The 18,275-nt window shown below is 63.5% G+C and overlaps 2 protein-coding genes across 3 annotated transcripts; one reads left to right on the top strand and one right to left on the bottom strand.

Annotated features, from left to right (window-relative positions):
- The first annotated feature begins 1,151 nt into the window (after positions 1-1,151).
- On the top strand, positions 1,152-17,948 carry R3HDM4 (R3H domain containing 4). 2 transcript variants are annotated; one of them, XM_047848294.1, is made up of 8 exons: positions 1,152-1,345; positions 13,622-13,776; positions 14,183-14,307; positions 14,775-14,898; positions 15,327-15,412; positions 15,869-15,954; positions 16,037-16,092; positions 16,856-17,948. In XM_047848294.1, exons 1-8 carry the CDS (start codon positions 1,287-1,289, stop codon positions 16,957-16,959), a joined length of 795 nt encoding a protein of 264 aa, XP_047704250.1. In that variant the 5' UTR covers positions 1,152-1,286; the 3' UTR covers positions 16,960-17,948. The 2 variants fall into 2 exon arrangements, with proteins under 2 accessions (XP_047704250.1, XP_047704249.1); XM_047848293.1 differs by lacking the exon at positions 1,152-1,345 and adding an exon at positions 8,679-8,834.
- Positions 2,354-6,329, bottom strand: KISS1R (KISS1 receptor). The gene is made up of 5 exons (XM_047848292.1): positions 5,779-6,329; positions 4,482-4,606; positions 3,960-4,095; positions 3,418-3,650; positions 2,354-3,105 (listed from the first exon to the last, which is right to left on the bottom strand). The coding sequence occupies exons 1-5, from the start codon at positions 6,020-6,022 to the stop codon at positions 2,674-2,676; spliced, it is 1,170 nt and encodes a 389-aa protein (XP_047704248.1). The 5' UTR covers positions 6,023-6,329; the 3' UTR covers positions 2,354-2,673.
- Positions 17,949-18,275: the final 327 nt, after the last annotated feature.

An 18,275-nucleotide genomic window follows, 5' to 3' on the forward strand; every position in this document is an offset into this window, starting at 1 on the left:
TTCCTGCCCCAGGGCCTTTACACTGTCTGTGCTCCCCATCTGTTGTGCTCTTCCCCCACCTCCGAGCTGCGTTCACGTTTCCCAGACTTGCCTGCTCCAGGAAGCCTTCCTGGACTCACCCCCGCCAAGGTCAGGCTCCCAGTGACCCACGAGGGGCACACATGTCTTTCTCATGACCCTTTCTGCTGCTCTAACTCTGCATCTCTCCAGGTAGTCTGCCCCTTCCGTCCAAGACGAGGCAGGGACTGTGTACAGGAAGCCCCTCCTCGCTGCCGTGGCCCGACCCCCAGCGCAGAGCCTGGCACACGGGAGGGGCTCCGAAAACGAGGCCCAGCTAAATGGGCCCCAAACGACTCCTCTTCCTAGACCTCCCTTTCAGCCCTTCAGCTTTGTGTGTTTTCCTGAGATAATCGTGAATCCTGACGCAGAACTTCGCCAGGCTTCCCCCGACAGTGACATTTTGCAACACTGCACTACGGTATCACAACCAGGATTTTGACACTGATGCGATCCGCCCACCTTCTTTGGATTTCCCCGTTTTATGGGACAGGAGTGTGCCATCACGAGGGTCCCTCCTGCTGCCGCCCCCCCCCCCCGCCCACCTCGCTCACCGCCCCTACCGCCCTCACCCCGGCAACCACCGGTCTCTTCTCCATCCCCATAACGCTCTCTCCTCCAGGTGCTGTTAGAACCACACGTGTCGTGTAACCTTGGGGGTTGCCTGATTTTCCCCGCGTGATTCTGGGAGATGCGTCCGAGGGGCCGCGTGTCTGCCGTGCGCCCACAACTGTCTGCTGCTGAGTTGTGTCCCATGGTGTGGGTGGGCGAGTGTGCTTGCCCACACGCGTGTCGTGGACGCCCAAGGTACCGCGTGTCGGCTGCCGCAGGTGAGCTAAGTGTGCGGGTTTTCTGTCCCGGAGCTTTTATTTCTCTGACGTGAATACCCCAGAGCCCCCTTCACCTTCTTTTTTTAAAAAAAAAAAACCGTTTTCCTGCAGAAACTGTGCCACTCCCTCTGCACACACTTTCTCTCTTAACCCCCACAACACACTTGGTCATTCATCCCGCAAATGTCTAATCAGCCCGACCATGCGCTGGGCGCTGGGGATACGTGGGGGACCACGTGAGACAGGCAGCCAGCAGGTACAACACAGGGACATCAGAACCGTGATGGGGGCAGCGCTGGGCGCAGAGAGCTCCAGGAAGGCTTCCCGGAGGAGGAGGAGCCAGCTGAGCTGAGACTTGATGGATGAGTGAGGCACAGCTGGCACGACAGCCAGACCTGCATGTGCAAAGGCCCAGAGGCCAGAGGGATGGCAGCAGTTCAAACAGCTGCAGAGAGAGGGTGAGTTTGGAGGGCAGGGAGTGGGCGGGGGCGGCAGGGCCTGTGGGCAAAGGGGAGAATTCCACCCTCTTGTCCTGCCCGGTCTGGAGGCTGGTGTTGAAGACAAAAACAAGCCAGCTTCAGGCCAATGTCGAAATGGCCCTGTGTTTTGGCCTCTTGGTCTCACATTAACATCGCTGCCAATTGGGATTACTTGCAGGGCCGTGCTGTTTCCAGATAAGTTGGGAGCCCTGGAGCCCTCCCAGAGATGGGCGGGGGTCCTGCGGGAGTGACTAAGCCTCAGCCGGCAGGGCTGTTGGGGGAAGGCTGAACTAATCCTGCGCAGGCAGCCCCACCCAAGCGACATCTGGGCGGGGCGAGGCTCTGAAGGCTCGGCTCGCGGCAATCCGGGTGCAAACAGCGGTGTGAGGCTTCTGAGCCCGGGCCTCCAGGCTCTTCCTGGAACCTGTGCCAAGGGATGAGCCTGACTTTCCGGGAGCACCATGCGGCCATGCGGGGAGGAAGCCCAACAGCCACACGGGTGGGGGGTGGGGGGGTGGGGAGAGGACTGCTCCACCACTAGGCCTGCCAGGAAGGCCTTCTGGGGCCTTCCAGGTCCGGCTGCTAGGTGCGCCCGTCCAGCCCAGCCGAGCCCGGTTACTCCACAGGCCCGGGAGTGAGAATCGGCCGCTCTTCTGCCTCCCTCCACTGTGGGGCGCTTTCTCAAGGAGCCGTCCGTCCGCCCGTCCGTCCATCCGTCCGGCGAGCGGCTCTGTGCACGTGCTCCAGGGAGCACCTGTGCACTCCGTGACACCCGCCGTTTCCCCAGCCTGGACGCTGGACACTCACCGGGTAGCAGTAACACTACTTTATTTCAGCACTTAAAATTTTTTTTTTAATGTTTTTATTTATTTTTGGGACAGAGAGAGACAGAGCATGAACGGGGGAGGGGCAGAGAGAGAGGGAGACACAGAATCTGTATTTCAGCACTTTAAAAATCGCACGCTGTTCACATGTCCGTATTTCTGAAAACGGGCCGAAGCTTATAACGTTACGATTGCAAGACGTCTGTCGGTGCTTTGGGGGAACGTTCCAGAGAGTGCCAGTATCAAAGTGTCTTCAATTTCAGGAAATACAGAAGTAATTAGGATATCAGTGGGAGCAGACATCACAGCAAATTCGTACCGAGGGGACATGGGGTGGGGGGGACGTTTTCACTATGGTTATCTTGCACAGAAACCGAGATATTCATAACCACATGCGAGCGGCCGCTGCTCAAACGGCACCTGTCCCACAGGGGCCCAGCTCTCTCCCCGCAGAATCCGCCCGGATTGGGGCCGGACGCTCCCTCAGGACACCCGCACTCTCCCGGGCTTCAGGGGCCGGCGATGGCCCGGGGGGGGGGGGAGGGGGGGGGCGGCCAGGCGGCGCAGCTCCGTCGGGGGGGCGGCGGGGGCGGGCAGCCCGGAGCCCCGGGGCTGGCGGGGCCGTCGCGGGGCGCAGGGGCAGACCCGGCGGAAGGCCTGCCGGAAGTGGGAGCCCAGGAACGCGTAGAGCAGCGGGTTCAGCGCCGAGTTGCCGTAGGACATGCAGTGTGCCCAGATCTTGAGCGCGTAGGCGGTGTAGCTGCGCGGGTGCCAGGCGCCCGCCGGGCCCAGCGCCTGCAGCACCAGGAACAGCTGGATGGGGCCCCAGCAGGCGGCGAAGAGCAGGACCACCGCGGCCACCAGCCGCGAGACCTTGGCCCGCACGGCGCCGGCCCGCTCTGCCAGCAGCCGGCCCTGCGGGGTGCAGGGGTGGTGAGGAAAGGCTGCGGGCTGGGCTGGCCGGGGCCACCCCGCAGAGCCCCCCTCCGTGGTCGCTCACTCTTAAAGTAAGCTCCGGGGCCCAGCGTGGGGCCTGAACTCGCGACCCCGTGAGCAAAAGGGCCCCCTCTACTCGCTGAGCCGGCCGGGCGCCCCCAGAGCTCCCCTTCTTGAGCCTTGAGCCCCCCCCCCTTCGCTGCCCGCTCTCCCCCCCCCACCCCCGGTTCCTCCAGACGCGCGTCCCCCACACCGTGCCTCCACCCAGCCAGCCAGCCGGCGGCCGCTCACCTGCAGGGCGCCGTCGGCGGCCGCGGGGCTCACGGCGGTGCGGCCCAGGTGGCGCAGCATGGCCCCGTAGCAGGCGCAGGTGGCGACCAGCGGCAGCAGGTAGAGCGCCAACAGGTTGTAGAGCGCGAAGGCGCGCTCCAGGGCCCGGCTGGGGAAGACCTCGCTGCAGTAGGTGCGGGGCCCGGGCGAGAGGCGGTGCAGGGCGAGCACCGGCGCGGACACGGTGGCCGAGCCTGCGCCACACGACAGGGTGAAGAGCCTGCCCCGGGGACGAGGGACGCCAGGAGGCCAGGACCCCTACCCTCAGGTGCCCCCCGGGGCAGCGTCACTGGGCGCGCCTCGTAGGCGCGCGTCGTCCGGGGTCCGCGCCTTCGGCGGCTCTTCGGAGGGAGCGCCCATGTCCCAGATGTGCGCACGGCCGGAGCCCAGTGAGGGGCGGTGGGCGGGGCGGGGCGGGGGGTGGGGGCGCCCAGGGCACGAAGGCTTGTCATCCCCCCCCCCCACCCCCGCCTCGCCCCGTGCGGGGCTCGCGCTGCACTCACCCACCCAGATGCCGAGGCTGACCGCCAGAGCCAGGCGGGGTGTGCGGCGGCGCAGGGCGCGCAGTGGGAACACGGTCACGTACCAGCGGTCCACGCTCATGGCCGTCAGGGTGGCGCACGTGGCCTGCACCGAGACCTGGGGGAGGGGGCGAGAGCGGGCGTTTCGTCCCGTGCGCGGTGTGGGGCCTGCCCCGTCTGCGCCCACCCCGCGGGTGCCCCCACAGGTCCAAACACCCGGGCACAAACGGGACACGTCGCGGGAGGGCCTCCAGGGGCAGAGAGGGGGATCCCAGTGCGGGTTTGACCGGGCGGCTGGGGGTCCGCTGAGATGGGCAGAAGAAGCACAGCCATCCTAGGAAGGCGGGACAGGCGCGCGAGAAGGCGCCGGCCCACCTCCGCAAGCCCGGTCCCTAACTGTATCTCTGCCTTTTACGCGGTCCCCTTTCCTGTCCCCAGGCCCAGGCTCCACCTCCTCCTCGGCCCCGCCCCTGGTCTCCGCGGCCCCTTCCCCAGCCCGCGCACCTGCTGCATGTAGTTGACGAACTTGCACATGAAGTCGCCCAGCACCCAGGCGGGCAGCGGGTAGAGCAGGGCCGTGAAGGGCACGCAGCACAACAGGAAGGTCACGTCCGTGGCCGCCAAGTTGGCTGCAGGAGGGAACACGCGGGGGCCTCAGCCACCCAACAGCCCGGCCCAGCCCCCACCCTTTCCTTGCCTTTCTCCGAGTAACCCGAGTAACCCGCAAGACCGCCTGGAAGATCCCCCGGCGTCCTTCGGCAGAGAAATTGGGGCGCCCTCCAGTCCCCCATTCGTACACGTCAAACATCCCCTCAGTACGGGTTTCGTGGCCATTCGAGCGACAGTCATTGCGCCCTGCGCGCCCCCGTCGGGGCTGGAGAGCCGGGGCGCGCCCCCGTCGGGGCTGGGAGAGCTGGGGTTGCGCCCCCGTGGAGGCTGGGAGAGCCGGGGGGCACCCCTGTCCGGGCTGGGAGAGCTGGGGTTGCGTCCCCATCCGGGCTGGGAGAGCCGGGGTTGCGACCCCGTCCGAGCTGGGAGAGCCGGGGCGCGCCCCCGTCGAGGCTGGGAGAGCCGGGGTTGAGCCCTCGTCCGAGCTGGGGAGAGCCGGGGCGCGCCCCCATCGAGGCTGGGAGAGCTGGGGTTGCGCCCCCATCCGAGCCGGGAGAGCCGGGGTTGTGCCCCCGTGAAGGCTGGCAGAGCCGGGGTTGCGCCTCCGTCGCGGCTGGGAGAGCCGGGTCGCGCCCCCGTCGAGGCTGGGAGAGCTGGGGTTGCGTCCCCATCCGGGCTGGGAGAGCCGGGGTTGCGCACTCGTCCGAGCTGGGAGAGCCGGGGCGCGCCCCCGTCCCCTCTGAACCTACCTCCGAGTCTGCAAGCTGGAGACAGTGGCGCTGCCCAGCAGCCACCACAGAATAGAGGAAAAGGAGCACTCACCTGAGCCAAGTTGGTCGGCCCATCATACAAATGTGTGAACCGAGCCTTTCATTGGCGCAAGGGTCGCAAACCGGGCTCCCGCGGGCCTAGCAGCCCCTCTCCCTACTTTCATTCATAGGACACCGTGTCACAAGAACCACGTTTTAACCAGACACCTTCCTCAGGGCCAGGCCAAGCTCTCCACCGGCCACTGTCAAGACTCCAGAGTTCTCGAGCTCTAGCCCAAGAGTCAGGGACAGTAGGGACGGGACCTGCTCCCTGCACGGGGCGGGGGGCGGGGGTGCCGTCTGGGAGAGCACAGCGCGCTAGGAGGCCCCCTGGGCCTCTCTGGGGACCCCCGGAGTGGCCGGCAGGTTCCCCGGGCGCTCACCTATGTAAAAGTTGGTCACCGTCCGCATCTGCTTGTGGCGGCAGATGACGAAAATGACGAGCGAGTTCCCTGCCAGCCCGAGCAGCATCAGCGCCACGAAGGAAACCGGCACGAGCCAGGCGTCCACCGGCCGCGGCACGGGGGCCCGGCCGTCCGAGGCGTCGGCGCCACAGCCCGGGCAGACCGTCGCGTTGGCCGGCGCCCACCAGGACGCGTTGGGCGCGGACGTGGCCACGGCGCGCATGGCTTCGCCGCCCTCTTCCCCCTGGCCGCCCGCCGGATTGCGCCCAGGCGGCGACCTTCCTCCTCGCTGCCTGTTGGGGACACGCCCGCGGAGCCTGGGAAGGGTCTCGGCTGCAGGCCGCCAGACCCGGAGGGCGACGCCGCCGGGCAGGGCGGCTTCTCTGCTGCCGACGCAGCCGCGGCCACCTTATACCCTGCGCCCCCCTGGTCCCCGCCTCCCCGCCTCTCCCGCAGCCGCTGGCCACTCCTTCACCTGCCCGTGCGCCCTCCACTCACGTGCACAGCCACCTTCTCGCCCTTTCCCTCTCCTTGCACAGTCTGGCCCCGGAGCCCTGGAGGGGACAGGCTGGAGGTGGGGCTCGCGGGACCAGGGGAGAGGGGAGGGGGGAGGCTGTGTGGAGGCTGCTGTGGACCCTAGAGGGCGAGCCTAACCAGGGGGTTGAGACTCAGAGGACAGGCAAGCGGCGGGGACAAAACAGAGACCAGAGAAGGCGCCCTGTTAGCCTTCCGCGTGGCTGGGGCTCCGGGTGGGTGGGCCCTGGCTGGCAGGGAGGCCAGCCCCCATCAGAGGCTGGGAGAAGGGGCACTGGAGAGCCATGGAAGGCTCAGAGCAGGGCAGGTCTGCCGGGGGACTGGCAGTTAGAAGACACCTGTTCTTTTTCATATATATATATATTTTTAACGTTAATTATTTTTGAGAGCGAGACAGAGGGACAGAGCACAAGCGGGGGTGGGGGGGTGGGACAGACAGAGAGGGAGACAGAGAATCTGAAGCAGGCTCCAGGCTCTGAGCTGTCAGCGCAGAGCCCAAGGTGGGCACGAGATCATGGCCTGAGCCAGAATCAGACGCTAACCGACTGAGCCACCGGGCGCCCCTAGAAGATACCTGTTCTTGACGTACACAGCCTGCGGGGACTCCTTGGCTGTGGATGGGGGTGTGGCCCCCTGCCTGACTGGCTGCCCCTATTGGACGCTCGCACTGGGGGCGTGGCCACCTGTGCCACTGGGGTAGGAACCAGGTGGAGGGCAGTTTGCAAGGGCGCGTGTACCCCACGTACCCCAGATACTTTTTCTGTCCACCCGCTTTCCATCTTGAGGACGATTCTGGACAACGGCTTAAACAATCAGAAAAGGAAGAGAAACTTCTTTGAGGTGGGGGCTGTGGGGAGAGCAGCGGCAGCTCCTGGGGCGGCCGAGGGTCCAGGCGGGTGTCAGGAGGGTACCAACCCAGGTTCCCCAGAAAGGAGACCCCAGAATGGGGGGGAGGCCCGGTTGCATGCTCTAGAATTAGCACATTTATTGGGCAGTTAGTTCTCGGGGGCGGGAGCAGGAACCAATCCCCGCCCCCCAGAACCAGCCCCCCCCCAGGACCCCCTGCTGGCCGCCCCCCCCCCCTCCCGCAGGAGCCTTCTCTCTGGATTTATATCACCTTTGATTCATTTGGCTCTTTCCACATTTATCCGTTTGATGCCACATAGTATGAGCTTTGGGGGCTCTTTTAGCAGCCCCTCCCCCGTACCCTGTGTGTTTGTTAAAGTGACCCGGTCATTCTCCGGCACAGTTTCCAACAGGCTGTCTCCGGCCGCTGTCTCCCTGTGGCGCCTCTTCACGTGGTCCTGGTTTCCACTTTTCTTGTAGACTGAAGGGTGGGTTCCAGCCAGATTCCACAGGTTCGATTCTCTGCTCCCAACCCTCCCACAGCTCCCCGTTGCCAGACCCGCCATCACAGGACCGCAGGGCTCACGGGTCCACCCTCGGCCCTGTGCCTCCTTCCCCCTCATGCTCACTCATCACCCTGCTCTGGTCACTCTGGATACCTCAGGGCCTTTGCACTGGCTGTCCTCTCTGCCTGACACACTCTTCTCACTTTGCAGCCTGCCAGTCCCTCTCTCGGAGAACTCCTCTTTCCTGCCCCACTCCCAGGGGAAAGGGTCTGTCCTGGCCACTGCCACACCCCAGAGCCCATCACTGGGCCCTGCTGACAGTGCACATTTGTTAAATGAACAAATCCTCAGGGGTGAAAGGGGGTGGGAACTGATGTTGCCCTATGTAAAAAAAAAAAAAAATTGTTTTATTAAAAATTTTTAAAATTATTATGCTTATTTATTTTGAGAGGGAGACAGAGTGTGAGTGGGGGAGGAGCAGAGAGAGAGGAAGACACAGAATCTGAAGCAGCTCCAGGCTCGGAGCTGTCAGCACAGAGTCCCAACAGGGCTCGAACCCACGGACCGCGAGATCATGACCCAAGCCCAAGTCAGAGCTTAATCGACTGAGCCACCTAGGCGCCCCCCCCCCCTCCTTTTAACGTCTATTTTCAGAGATGAGTAAAGGAGTCAGGGCTCCAGGGGCCGCACTGAAACAGGACTGGGAGAGTCTGGTGGACTCGGGGCTGGGGGCCGGGGTGGGGGCGCGGCTTGGGTCATTTCATCTGTCTCCTGCCTCTGAAATGGATGCCCCCCTCTTTCCTAGCTCCCCAGGCCTCGGTTTCCCCGACCATCCCCTGGAGGCTGGGTGCCCCGCCCACCGGCCTCCAGGCTTCGGGGGCGGGGATCTCGCTACCCGCCGCCTCGGTCTCCCCGTGTGTGCCCCGGGATCTGGCTGGCCCTGCGGCCTCGGTCCCCGCCCCGCGCGTCCAGCCTCCAGGCCCCGCCCCGGCCCGCCTCTGGGCGCCCGTCACTTCCTGCTCGGCCCGAGAAGGCCCTGCCGGGCGGCGGCGGCGGCAGCAGCGTCCGGGCCATGGTCGCGCTGGAGAACCCGGAGGGCGGCTCGGAGGCGGCGGCGGTGGGAAGCGCCCCCGGCGGGCGGCGGACGCTGTGAGCGCGGCGGGGCGGGCGGGGCACGCCCTCCAGGACTCCGGGGCCCCTCCCCTCTCCGCTCTCCCCTCTCCCCTCTCCCCTCTCCCCTCTCCCCTCTCCCCTCGGGTCCGGCTGCAGCCCCAGGCCCGCCCCGCCCCTTTTCCTTGGGGGTGCCCCCGACCGTGGTGGCGGTGGGAGGAGGGGGCTTTGTCGTCCCCCGGGGGGGATCCCACCCCCGACCGGCCCGCGCGTCTGCTGGGCGGAGGGAGGCACCCGGTTCGTGCGTTGGCGTGCCCCCGGGACCCAGAAGTGCCCCCTCAGCCCTGCGCCCGCGTATTGTCTCGCTTTGGGGGTGTCGTGCGCCTGGCCGCCCGCTCGGGTGAGGTGGCGAGGTGGTGTCGCTGCGCGCCGCGTCCCCCGAGTCCGTTTTGGTGTTGCGGGCGCTAACGCACGAGCCGCTGTCCCCCCACGCGGGGTCTGCACCCCACAGCCAGTCCGGTGCGCGCCCCATGGGGTTTTCCAGCCCCCACCCCCCGAGGACACAGGGCTCTTTGTTCGCGTCTGAGTACTTAACTGGGGGGGGGGTGCTTCAACACCGGGTCAGCGGGAGCGGGAGGGGGCGGGGCCGCCGCTGCAGGTAGGACCCCAGAGGGGCCGGGCACACTTCCGCGGAAGCGGGGTGTTTATGCCCAAAACCGCGCTGTCGCCCCCTGGTCCTGGGGGGGTGGGGGGCGGGGAGCGAGGAATCGGCTGCCTCGTCGTCCGTCCGTGTGCCGGTCAGTCACTCCAGCTTCTGTGCCTCAGTTTCTCCATCTGTACAACGAGATAGACCAGCGGCCTCTTCTCGCAGTGCCTGGGACGAGGTGGGGGGTGTCAGGGACCCTGCGCTCAGAGGTGCCCCGCAAAAGGACGCGCGCATTCTGTGTTGTCCCAAGCGTCTCATTCTGTTTCGTTGCCGCTGTGCTGTTACGATTTCCGCCCGGTACCTGCCCGGAGGCCACGTGGGTCTCCACAGACCTGGGACTTCCCTTCTCTGAAGGGGCCTTAAGCACCCAGAGCGGGTATTAACTTGCCAGGTGGGTGCCACCGCGGCACCCCGTGTCCCCCGCGGTGTGGCCGCTGCTGGGGGCCGCGGGGCCCCGCCCCAGCCTGAGTCACCTCCGCTCGGAGCCCTCCCCCCTTGGTTTCCTGCTTCGGGAAGTAGGTTCCTCTCTTGCTTGTCCCTGGGGGAGGGGGACCGGTGCCACAGAAGGTACCCTGGAGCCCAACAGAGCAGGTGGCGAGAGGCCCCCTTTCAGAACCCGCGGGGAACAGAACTGGGGGAGACAAAGGAGGCTGTCTGTTCTCCCCAGACCCAAGCTGACTTAGCAGCTGTTTCTACCTGGGGCCTGTCCACCCTCACTGGACAGGCACCTTGAGGACACGGACATTTCCTGAGGCCTGTCAGGTCCAGGAAGCCTAAGGCACCCCGCCTGCGTTGCCGGTTTCCCCATCCGTGAAGCGGTCTCTGTGGGCAGGTGCCCCGGCCACAGCAGGGGCGGGGCCGACCCCATCCCGTCTGCAAGCGTGTAGTTCAGGAAAAGAGGGTTAAATAGTAAATAGATGAGTAGACCAGCTGGTTCTGGGCAGCAACAGGTGAGGCGGGGTAATGGGGCTGGTCGGGCTGTCCAGGAGCACGGCGGTTTCTCCCAGGAGGTGGCATTTGAGCCGACGGCAGACTGTGCCAAGAAAGGTACTTCCGGCAGAAGGCTCAGCAAAGGCCCTGAGGTAGACTGTTCCTGGGGGCTTTGGGGCACGGTGAAGGGAGCAGAGGATGGGGTGAGGCACTGATTTTTGATGTGTGGGTGTGTTTTACACAACTTTGTGCTGCCACACGTCCCTCTCCCGTCAGCCTTCGTTACAGATCCGATTTGCTGGGCACTTGTGGGTTGCCATCTCTGTCCTGCCCGCTTCTGCTGTCCTCTCTTCCTCCCGTGGGGACCAGGCCCGGTCGTTGGCCCTGGAGACCACATGTTTCTTGTCTCCTGCTGGAATTTGGTTGAGGTCAGCAAGCTTGAGTTGGTGGTGGGACTCGATTTCCAGTGCTCGGCTCAGCGCAGGAGGCCCACGAGAGGGTGGCGAGCCCTCCAGAAGCCTATGGGGCCGGACACAGGCCCCTGTGGTCCCGGTGCAGGGCAGGGCAGGGCTTCTGATGCCAGGTCAAGATGGAGCTGGGCCTTGCCCTCAGGGTTCTGGGGAGCCATGCATGGTGGTGGAGCAAGGGAGGGCCCCGTTGGGTCTCAACCAGGTGTGGGGGTGGTCTGAGGGGCCCAGAGGGAAGCAGGAGGCTGAATGGTTCAAGGGGGTGTTGCTGTTCCGACCGGGTTCAAATCCTGGCTCTGCCACTCTCAAGAGGTGACGGGGAAGCCCCATTTCTCCGAGCCCCAAGTCCTGAGGACTCAGCTCTGCTCTGACATCTCCTGATAACCACCCCCCGCGCCGGATGCGGACTCTGTTATCAGCCCCACCAGGCTGCCGTTCTGGACGCTGTCCAGCTGCCAAGGTGGAGACACAGGCATTGGAGCCCAGGGAGAGCTACGGTGAACTGGGGCTTGGGGTGGGCCTCAGGGAGGCAGCCCTCAGTTTGGATCCAGCCTCACAGTCACTGGCTCTGTGCTGACTTGATTTACCTCTCCCCGTGCCGGCCGGCCGCCTTCCTCGCAACTGTGGGATCTTGAGATAATGACTTTGTGTCTCAGTTGCTAATTTAATGGGCCTCAACATAGTATCACCAGCCTCCTGCATGATAGTGATGGTGAAAATGAATATTCACAACAGCGTGGCAGAGGGGGTGACCTCCCCATGACAGGAGGAAACCAAGCAAGCTGCAGCTGGGTTGATGTCTGCCCTGGCCCCTTGTGGCCCTGACTGTCCCCTTTCAGGCTCACAGAGGCCGTTTGTTATTTTTTTTCTTTTTTAATGTAAGCCCCAACACAGGGCTTGAACTCATAACCCAGAGATCAGGGCCTGAGCTGAGATCAAGAGTCAGACGCTTAACCAACTGAGCCACCCAGGCGCCCCACACAGAGGCCATTCTTGTCCTAACTTGGCAGAGAGTGAGCTGAGGCTCCCGGTTCCACCGTGAAGCATCCTAGCTAGGATTTGAACTCGGGGCTGAGATTCCAGGACCCGAACCGTACCTCTGCCGTGTGCTCCTGTTGATGGGTACTAGTGCGTGTGTGAGTTTATTCGTCAGACAGCAGCATGGATTTTGGCAGAAACTGTTGCCCGGGGAGCCCGTGCTGCTTACCTGCTCCACTGTGACCTCATGCCGTGCCGAGTCTCATCAGCCTGTTTGCTTTTTGATCAAGATGTAATGGCCACTCTACAGAGGACAGATGCTTAAGGCTGGGGACGCTTTACATATGTATAGACCCCACGGAGCACTCGCTTCATTCCTAACCCCTACAGGGTCTCTGCCACAGTCCTGGAGTTTCACGGTTTTCTAGAGCCTACTGGTGGCTTGGAGGGAAGAGGCCACACTTCTGTTTTTAATTTGTGTCCTGGGAACTTTGGGTACCAGAAAGTTTGGGGGGCATTTTGGACTCGGAGTCCAGTCAGTCTTGGAATTGTGGGATTTTTTTGAGAACGGATGCGGCAGTCGGTTTTCGGACCACTTGCTGGGTGCCAGGCTTGGTGGGTGAGTGTCTGTGTGGGGACTTTGGTGGACGAGGCTGGCAGTCTATGGTGATCAGGAAAACAAAGCAGTGACATATTACATAAGGGGGCCGGGGTCTCCCTGACAGGTTAGAACAGAGCCAAAGGAGATGTTCAAAGGAGTGAGCCATTCAGATGCAGGGGGAGCGTGCACCGGGCAGGGGGTACAGGCCGGCGGGTGGGACGGCGTGTGGCATTGCTGGAGGGGCGGTGAGGAGACCCTGTGGCTGGAGCAGACAGAGGGAGAGGGAGTTAGGACACGGGAGGGGCCATCCTGGCGCCCAGACCCTCTGAGGGTCAGGATCCACCATTGCCCCTGCAGTGTGAGGGTTTTGTGGCCCAGTGGGGACCATCCCCCCTGTGGTCTGGGGGTCGTCAGGGGCTGACCTGGAAGCCTGGAACTAGCCAGGATGTTTCCATCCAGCGCTCTGTCCCGGCCCCGTGTCGTGTCTGCAGCTGGCCCGTGGGTCCCCAGTGGGACGCCTGGCCATGCGGCTAATTCATCTACACATTAATGCCATTTGCTTGGAGGACAGCAGATTAGTTCCAAGGGGGGCACATTTCGGGGGGACTCCAGGGACAGAAGGCAGATAGACTTGGCCGTCACCTTCAGCTTCCGGGGGATGTTTCTCGGTGTCTCTGCTGCTGGCATGGGGGTTGCTCCATTAAATCGAGTCTTTTGATGGGGTGCCCGGCTGGGAGCCCCACATTGGGTACAGAGATTGCTTAAATAAATAAACTTTTAAAAAGTCTCAAAAAAAAAATAATAATAAGGCCTCTTGAGAAACTCCAAGAGGAGGGCAGTGTTCAAACCTGGAGACTCTGGGTCCCACTAGCTTGCGGTAAGATCCGGAAGCCTGGGAACTTTTCTTGGCCACCCACCCAAGGTGTGAATGCAGGCCAGTGTCTGCTCCTCTCCGAGCCCCAGTTTACTAATCTGTCATCACGACTGTACGGGCCTCCTGGGGGATGTGACCATGAAACAAACGGCAATTTTAAGGGTCTAGGGCTCCCGTTGCTGAGGGAAACCAAGCGGCAGTGGCCATGGTGGGGGTCCTGGCCTGTGTTGGCCCTGAGGCCTGCCTCCCCACCCCCACCCCGGCCCACAGGCCCCTTCCGGGCTGCCTGCCCGCTCTAGCTGGCTCCCAGGTCAAGAGGCTGTCAGCATCCAAGCGGAAGCAACACTTCATCAACCAGGCCGTGCGGAACTCAGACCTCGTGCCCAAGGCCAAGGGCCGGAAGAGCCTTCAGCGTCTAGAGAACAGTGAGCGGGGGCTGGGGGCACCTCCGGGGGGTTCCTGGGGCCCAGATGAGAACTGTGTGTCTGTTGGTATCACCTGGTGCCTTTACCCTGAGTCTGACCCTGAGCTGGCAATGCTGGCGGTGGGCTATAAGGAGCTCTGGGCGTTGGAGCTCAGGTTTTGAAAGATGTATAGGAGTTCAACGAGCCCGGGAGAAGGAGGGGTTCTGGAGGTGGAGGCTAGATGGTTTCTGCGCCTTCTGGGAAAGACAGGTGGAGCACGGGGGTGGGGAGACCAGTGTGAGCCAGAGCGTAAAGGCCCTACATACATACAGAGGCCAGGGGAGGAAACATGGTCCTTGGGTTTCTAAGGAGACTGGGGGGCCCCAAATGCCACCCCCCAGCCCAGAGACCATCTGTTTCCATCTAGCCCAGTACCTCCTAACGCTGCTGGAGACAGACGGGGGCACAGCTGGTCTGGACGATGGGGACCTGGCCCCCCCCGCAGCACCCGGCATCTTCGCAGAGGCCTGCAGCAATGAGACCTACATGGAGGTGGGGCCCCCGTGCCCTGGTCACTGCCTCCCTCTGCTCCGGCCACGCGGGCCTCCTCTCTGTTCTCGCTTCCGCTGCCGCACGCGGCCCATGCTGGTCCCTCGGTCAGGAGCACCCATCTGCACCCATGCCCCTCTGGTTCCTCTATGCCCACCCTCTCTGTTTCCCTGGGGATCCCCAGACAAAGCCAGAACTCCCACGTACCCCACAAGTTTCCGGCACTCCCGATTCATCTGCCCCTCATTGGGAATGAAGGACTCCACCGAGGGCACATTTGGTCCATACCAATCCCTGCCGGAGGAGCGGTCTGCGGGTACCCTTAGCGGGCAAACGTGTCCCGCACGTGTATTTCCGCACACTTGGTGCGGAAACGTGTATTTCCGCACACTTTGTGGCCCTCTGTGGGCATTGGCCATATGGAGAACCCGGGGCTGAGGACGCCCGGGTCCAGCGCGCCTCTCTTCTAGGTCTGGAATGACTTCATGAACCGCTCTGGGGAGGAGCAGGAACGGGTTCTCCGCTACCTGGAGGATGAGGGCAAGAGCAAGGCACGGAGGAGGGGGCCCGGCCGCGGGGAGGATCGAAGGAGAGGTGCGGGCCTGGACGGGAGGTTGGGGGGACCAGAGGTACGGAGGGTGTACGCCTAGCTGATCCTGTGTGGGCGGGCCAGGGACGGGGAGGAGCCAGGCGTGTGGGCGGTGCTCGGGCAGAGGAGGGGAGGAGCCAGTGTGTGGGTGGTGCCCGGGCAGAGCTGGGGAGGGGCTTGGTGTGTGGGCGGTGCCCAGGGACAAGGGGAGGGATGCCACGTGTGGGCGGTGCCTGGGGGGGAGTGGGGAGGGACGCAGCGAGTGGGCAGTGCTTGGGGGAGACGTGGGGAGGAGCCCTGTGTGGGGGCGTTGCCCGGGGAGGGGAGGAGCCTAGTGTGTGGGCGGTGCCCAGGGACAGGTGTGGAGGAGCCGGCGTGTGGGGCGGGCCAGGGGCTTGCTCTAGACGCTGCCCCAAGCCCAGAACTCTTGCAGAGGACCCAGCCTACACACCCCGGGAGTGCTTCCAGCGCATCAGCCGGCGTCTGAGAACTGTCCTCAAGCGGAGCCGCATCCCCATGGTGAATACCAGGCCAGGCCTCATCTTTTTCCACCTGCCTGTTTTTTTTTAATTACCTTTTTTCCCTCACTTTCTCAATTGGTGGTGGTGTCAGGGGTAGTCCGTTACCCAGTGCAGGTGGTATTGGTGACAAGGCAGTACACAGGCCAGGGTGATCAGAGTGCAGGAACTGGGCCGGGAATGGGCTTTCCATGAGGGTGGGAGGGGCAAGGCCAATGACAGTGGGTACTGCGGGATGTGTAGGAGTTCACCAGGAGGAGGGCACAGGGGTTCAGAAGCATGGGGATATCTCAGTGCCTGGTATCTTCGGAAAGGGTTATGTAGCTTCATATAGCAGGTCAGAAGCCACGTTTGAACCCAGGGCTTTGGGCTCCAGAGGCTCCCCTGGGCATGGGGCGTAGACAGCTTGGCCCCAGCCTCATAGTTGGCCTCACCCCTAGACCTGTTTCCCCTGCAGGAAACTCTGGAGACCTGGGAGGAGAGGCTGCTGAGGTTTTTCTCTGTGTCTCCCCAGGCCGTGTACACGGCCATGCTGGACAACAGGTGACAGGGTGGGGATGAGCCCAATGTGCCCCTCCAGGGACTGGCTCTGGCTCTCCACCGCTTACCTTCCGTTCCTCTCCAGTTTCGAGAGACTCCTGCTTCACGCCATCTGTCAGTACATGGACCTCATCTCAGCCAGTAAGTGCTGCCGACCCACGGGGCCCCACCTGGCTGATGCACCCTGGGGACACCAAGGCCCGAGTCACAGAGGGCCTGGGTACTGGGGGGGCGGTGCTTCTGGAGGAGGAGGGGCAGCATGAGCAAAAGCTCTTGCGCGAGTTCGAGTTCTTTGGAAGCTCCCTGTGCGTCTGGCTCCATGCTGGGTGCAAGGTTGTTTAGCTGCAGCTCTCCCTGCAGCCCCCCTCCACTGTGCCACCCAGGTGACTTCGGCGAGTCCCCCTCCTGGGGCCTGTGTCTCCGCTTTTACCACGGGGGTGATCTTGGGACACAGTGCCCCAGGGAGAGTCCTCACGGCCTCTGGGTGCGCCGCCTCCTTGCTCCTCTGCTCCGCCTCCTGCCCGGAGTTGCTGAGGTGACGGTTTCCATGGCAACTCAGGGACGGCCCCTCCCACGCTCCCTTGCCTTTGTTCCCAGAGACTCGGGACGGAGGGGCTGGGCTGGGGGTGCTTCCCCGCAGGAGTTGGGCCACGGCCCGGACACGGAGGAGCAGGGGCCCTGGCAAGATGGGAGGAGGGGAGATGGAATGCGCTCGGGTGTGCGTGGCTGGTTCAGGTTCGGGAGTGAAGGGAGGTGGGGCGGGTGGGGGTTGGGCCACTCGAGCCCTGAGGCGGAAGCAGCCCCCCCCACCCCGCCACCCCCCGTGAGGGCAGGGATGGAGGCGGTGACCTCGCGTGCCCTCCCCCCATGCTGCCCTCAACGTTGCGCCCCGTGCCCCTTACAGGTGCCGACCTGGAGGGCAAGAGGCAGATGAGAGTCAGCAACCGCCACCTGGACTTCCTGCCACCGGGACTGCTCCTGTCCGCGTATCTGGAGCAGCGCAGCTGATGGCCGCCCCCCTCCCCCGCCCCCGCCCCCAGCCTCCCCTCCCCCGCCCCCTCCCCCGCCCCCGCCCCCAACCTCCCCTCCCCCAGGCCTCCCGTGCCATTCGCTAAAGTGTCTTTATTATTTGGAGGATTTGTCCCTGCAGACGTGCTCTACCCCTGGGGGGGGCTATCCCGCTGACTCCTTCCCAGCCCGCCTCTCCCAGATAAACGCGAGGCCCTGGCCCCCCACACCGGACTGTCCTGGCCTTGCAGCTCCCCGCTCTGGGACTTGAGTTTGAGCGAGGAGACCCGGCCTGGTCACTTCCGTGTTCCTTCTTCGTTCAGCTTTTTCGGCCCCGTCTGAAACTTAAGCAAGGAGCGGCAGGCTGGGTTTTTATCACTTTTAATGAATTTGGCATGATTTGTTGTAGATTTTTAAATTTCCCTTTTGGGAAGAAAAACCAAAAACTTGCCCCAACTGATAAATCGGGGGACTTTGTTCCAGTCCCTGTTTGATCCTCCCCCATCCCCCAGCTTTTGGCTTGGATGTGGGGGAGGGGGGCCTGGGGCTCCGCCCCTTTTTCCAGGTGTGTTCTGTTGTGTGCGCCTGCGCGTGTGCCCCACGCCCTAGGACAGGGGCTGCATCTTAAAGGCTGGTCTTGCCACCCTTTTGGAACATGTTTGTCCTCCACGGGTGGCTTTTGGTGGCTCTTGGGGCCCCATTTGCTCTACACACTTCCTCCCTTCATCCTGCGGGATCAGGACTTCCAGCCAGAAGCCTCTGCCCTAGGACTGCCCCATTCCCCTGTCCGTGTCCCTTTGCCCTTCCCCTAGCCTAGCTCTGGCCTGTTGCCTTGGGCTGACCTCTCACTGGCCACCCTGGCATGTCCCACAAGAGCAGGGCTGGGGGACCCCTCCTGTGTGTGTGTGTGTGTGTGTGTGTGTGTGTGTGTGTGTCTAGTTGTGCTTTGGGAAAAGTGGAGAGTTCAATAAATTTCTGGTGCTCTGGTCTCTGGTCTCCAGCTGTGGGGCTTTCCTTGGGGGTATGGCTGGGGGGGGGGGTGCAGGTGCACAGAGGTGCTCAGGATGTGTGGAGTCTCAGTCGCTGAGGGCCGAAGGCCTGGGGATGAAGCCTTACACTGAGGAGGCGTGTAGGGAGAGGCCGCTGGTTCTGCCGCCTGGCTCGTGCCCTTCCCAGGTGCCCACGTTCCAACCCCAGCTCCACCATTTCCCAGCTGCCCACCGTCCAAAAAGTCACTTGTGTGATCGTCCTGGGGTGGCCAGGACAAAGTACCCCAGCTGTGGCTTAAAACCACAGGAATTTCTTGTCTCCCAGTC

Source organism: Prionailurus viverrinus, unplaced genomic scaffold (assembly GCF_022837055.1).
Source record: "Prionailurus viverrinus isolate Anna unplaced genomic scaffold, UM_Priviv_1.0 scaffold_60, whole genome shotgun sequence".
Lineage (NCBI taxonomy): Eukaryota > Metazoa > Chordata > Mammalia > Carnivora > Felidae > Prionailurus > Prionailurus viverrinus.

What these genes read in the sequence shown, in the direction of transcription:
- KISS1R (XM_047848292.1), bottom strand. Translation starts at nt 6,022, where the DNA reads ATGCGCGCCGTGGCCACGTCCGCGCCCAACGCGTCCTGGTGGGCGCCG. An exon ending in GGTGACCAACTTTTACATAG is followed by an intron (nt 4,607 to 5,778) that starts GTGAGCGCCCGG and finishes TCCCTCCTGCAG; the next exon opens with CCAACTTGGCGGCCACGGAC. An exon ending in CCGCCGACGGCGCCCTGCAG is followed by an intron (nt 3,106 to 3,417) that starts GTGAGCGGCCGC and finishes TGCACCCCGCAG; the next exon opens with GGCCGGCTGCTGGCAGAGCG.
- R3HDM4 (XM_047848293.1), top strand. Translation starts at nt 8,758, where the DNA reads ATGGTCGCGCTGGAGAACCCGGAGGGCGGCTCGGAGGCGGCGGCGGTG. An exon ending in CCTTCAGCGTCTAGAGAACA is followed by an intron (nt 13,777 to 14,182) that starts GTGAGCGGGGGC and finishes GTTTCCATCTAG; the next exon opens with CCCAGTACCTCCTAACGCTG. An exon ending in ACGGCCATGCTGGACAACAG is followed by an intron (nt 15,955 to 16,036) that starts GTGACAGGGTGG and finishes GTTCCTCTCCAG; the next exon opens with TTTCGAGAGACTCCTGCTTC.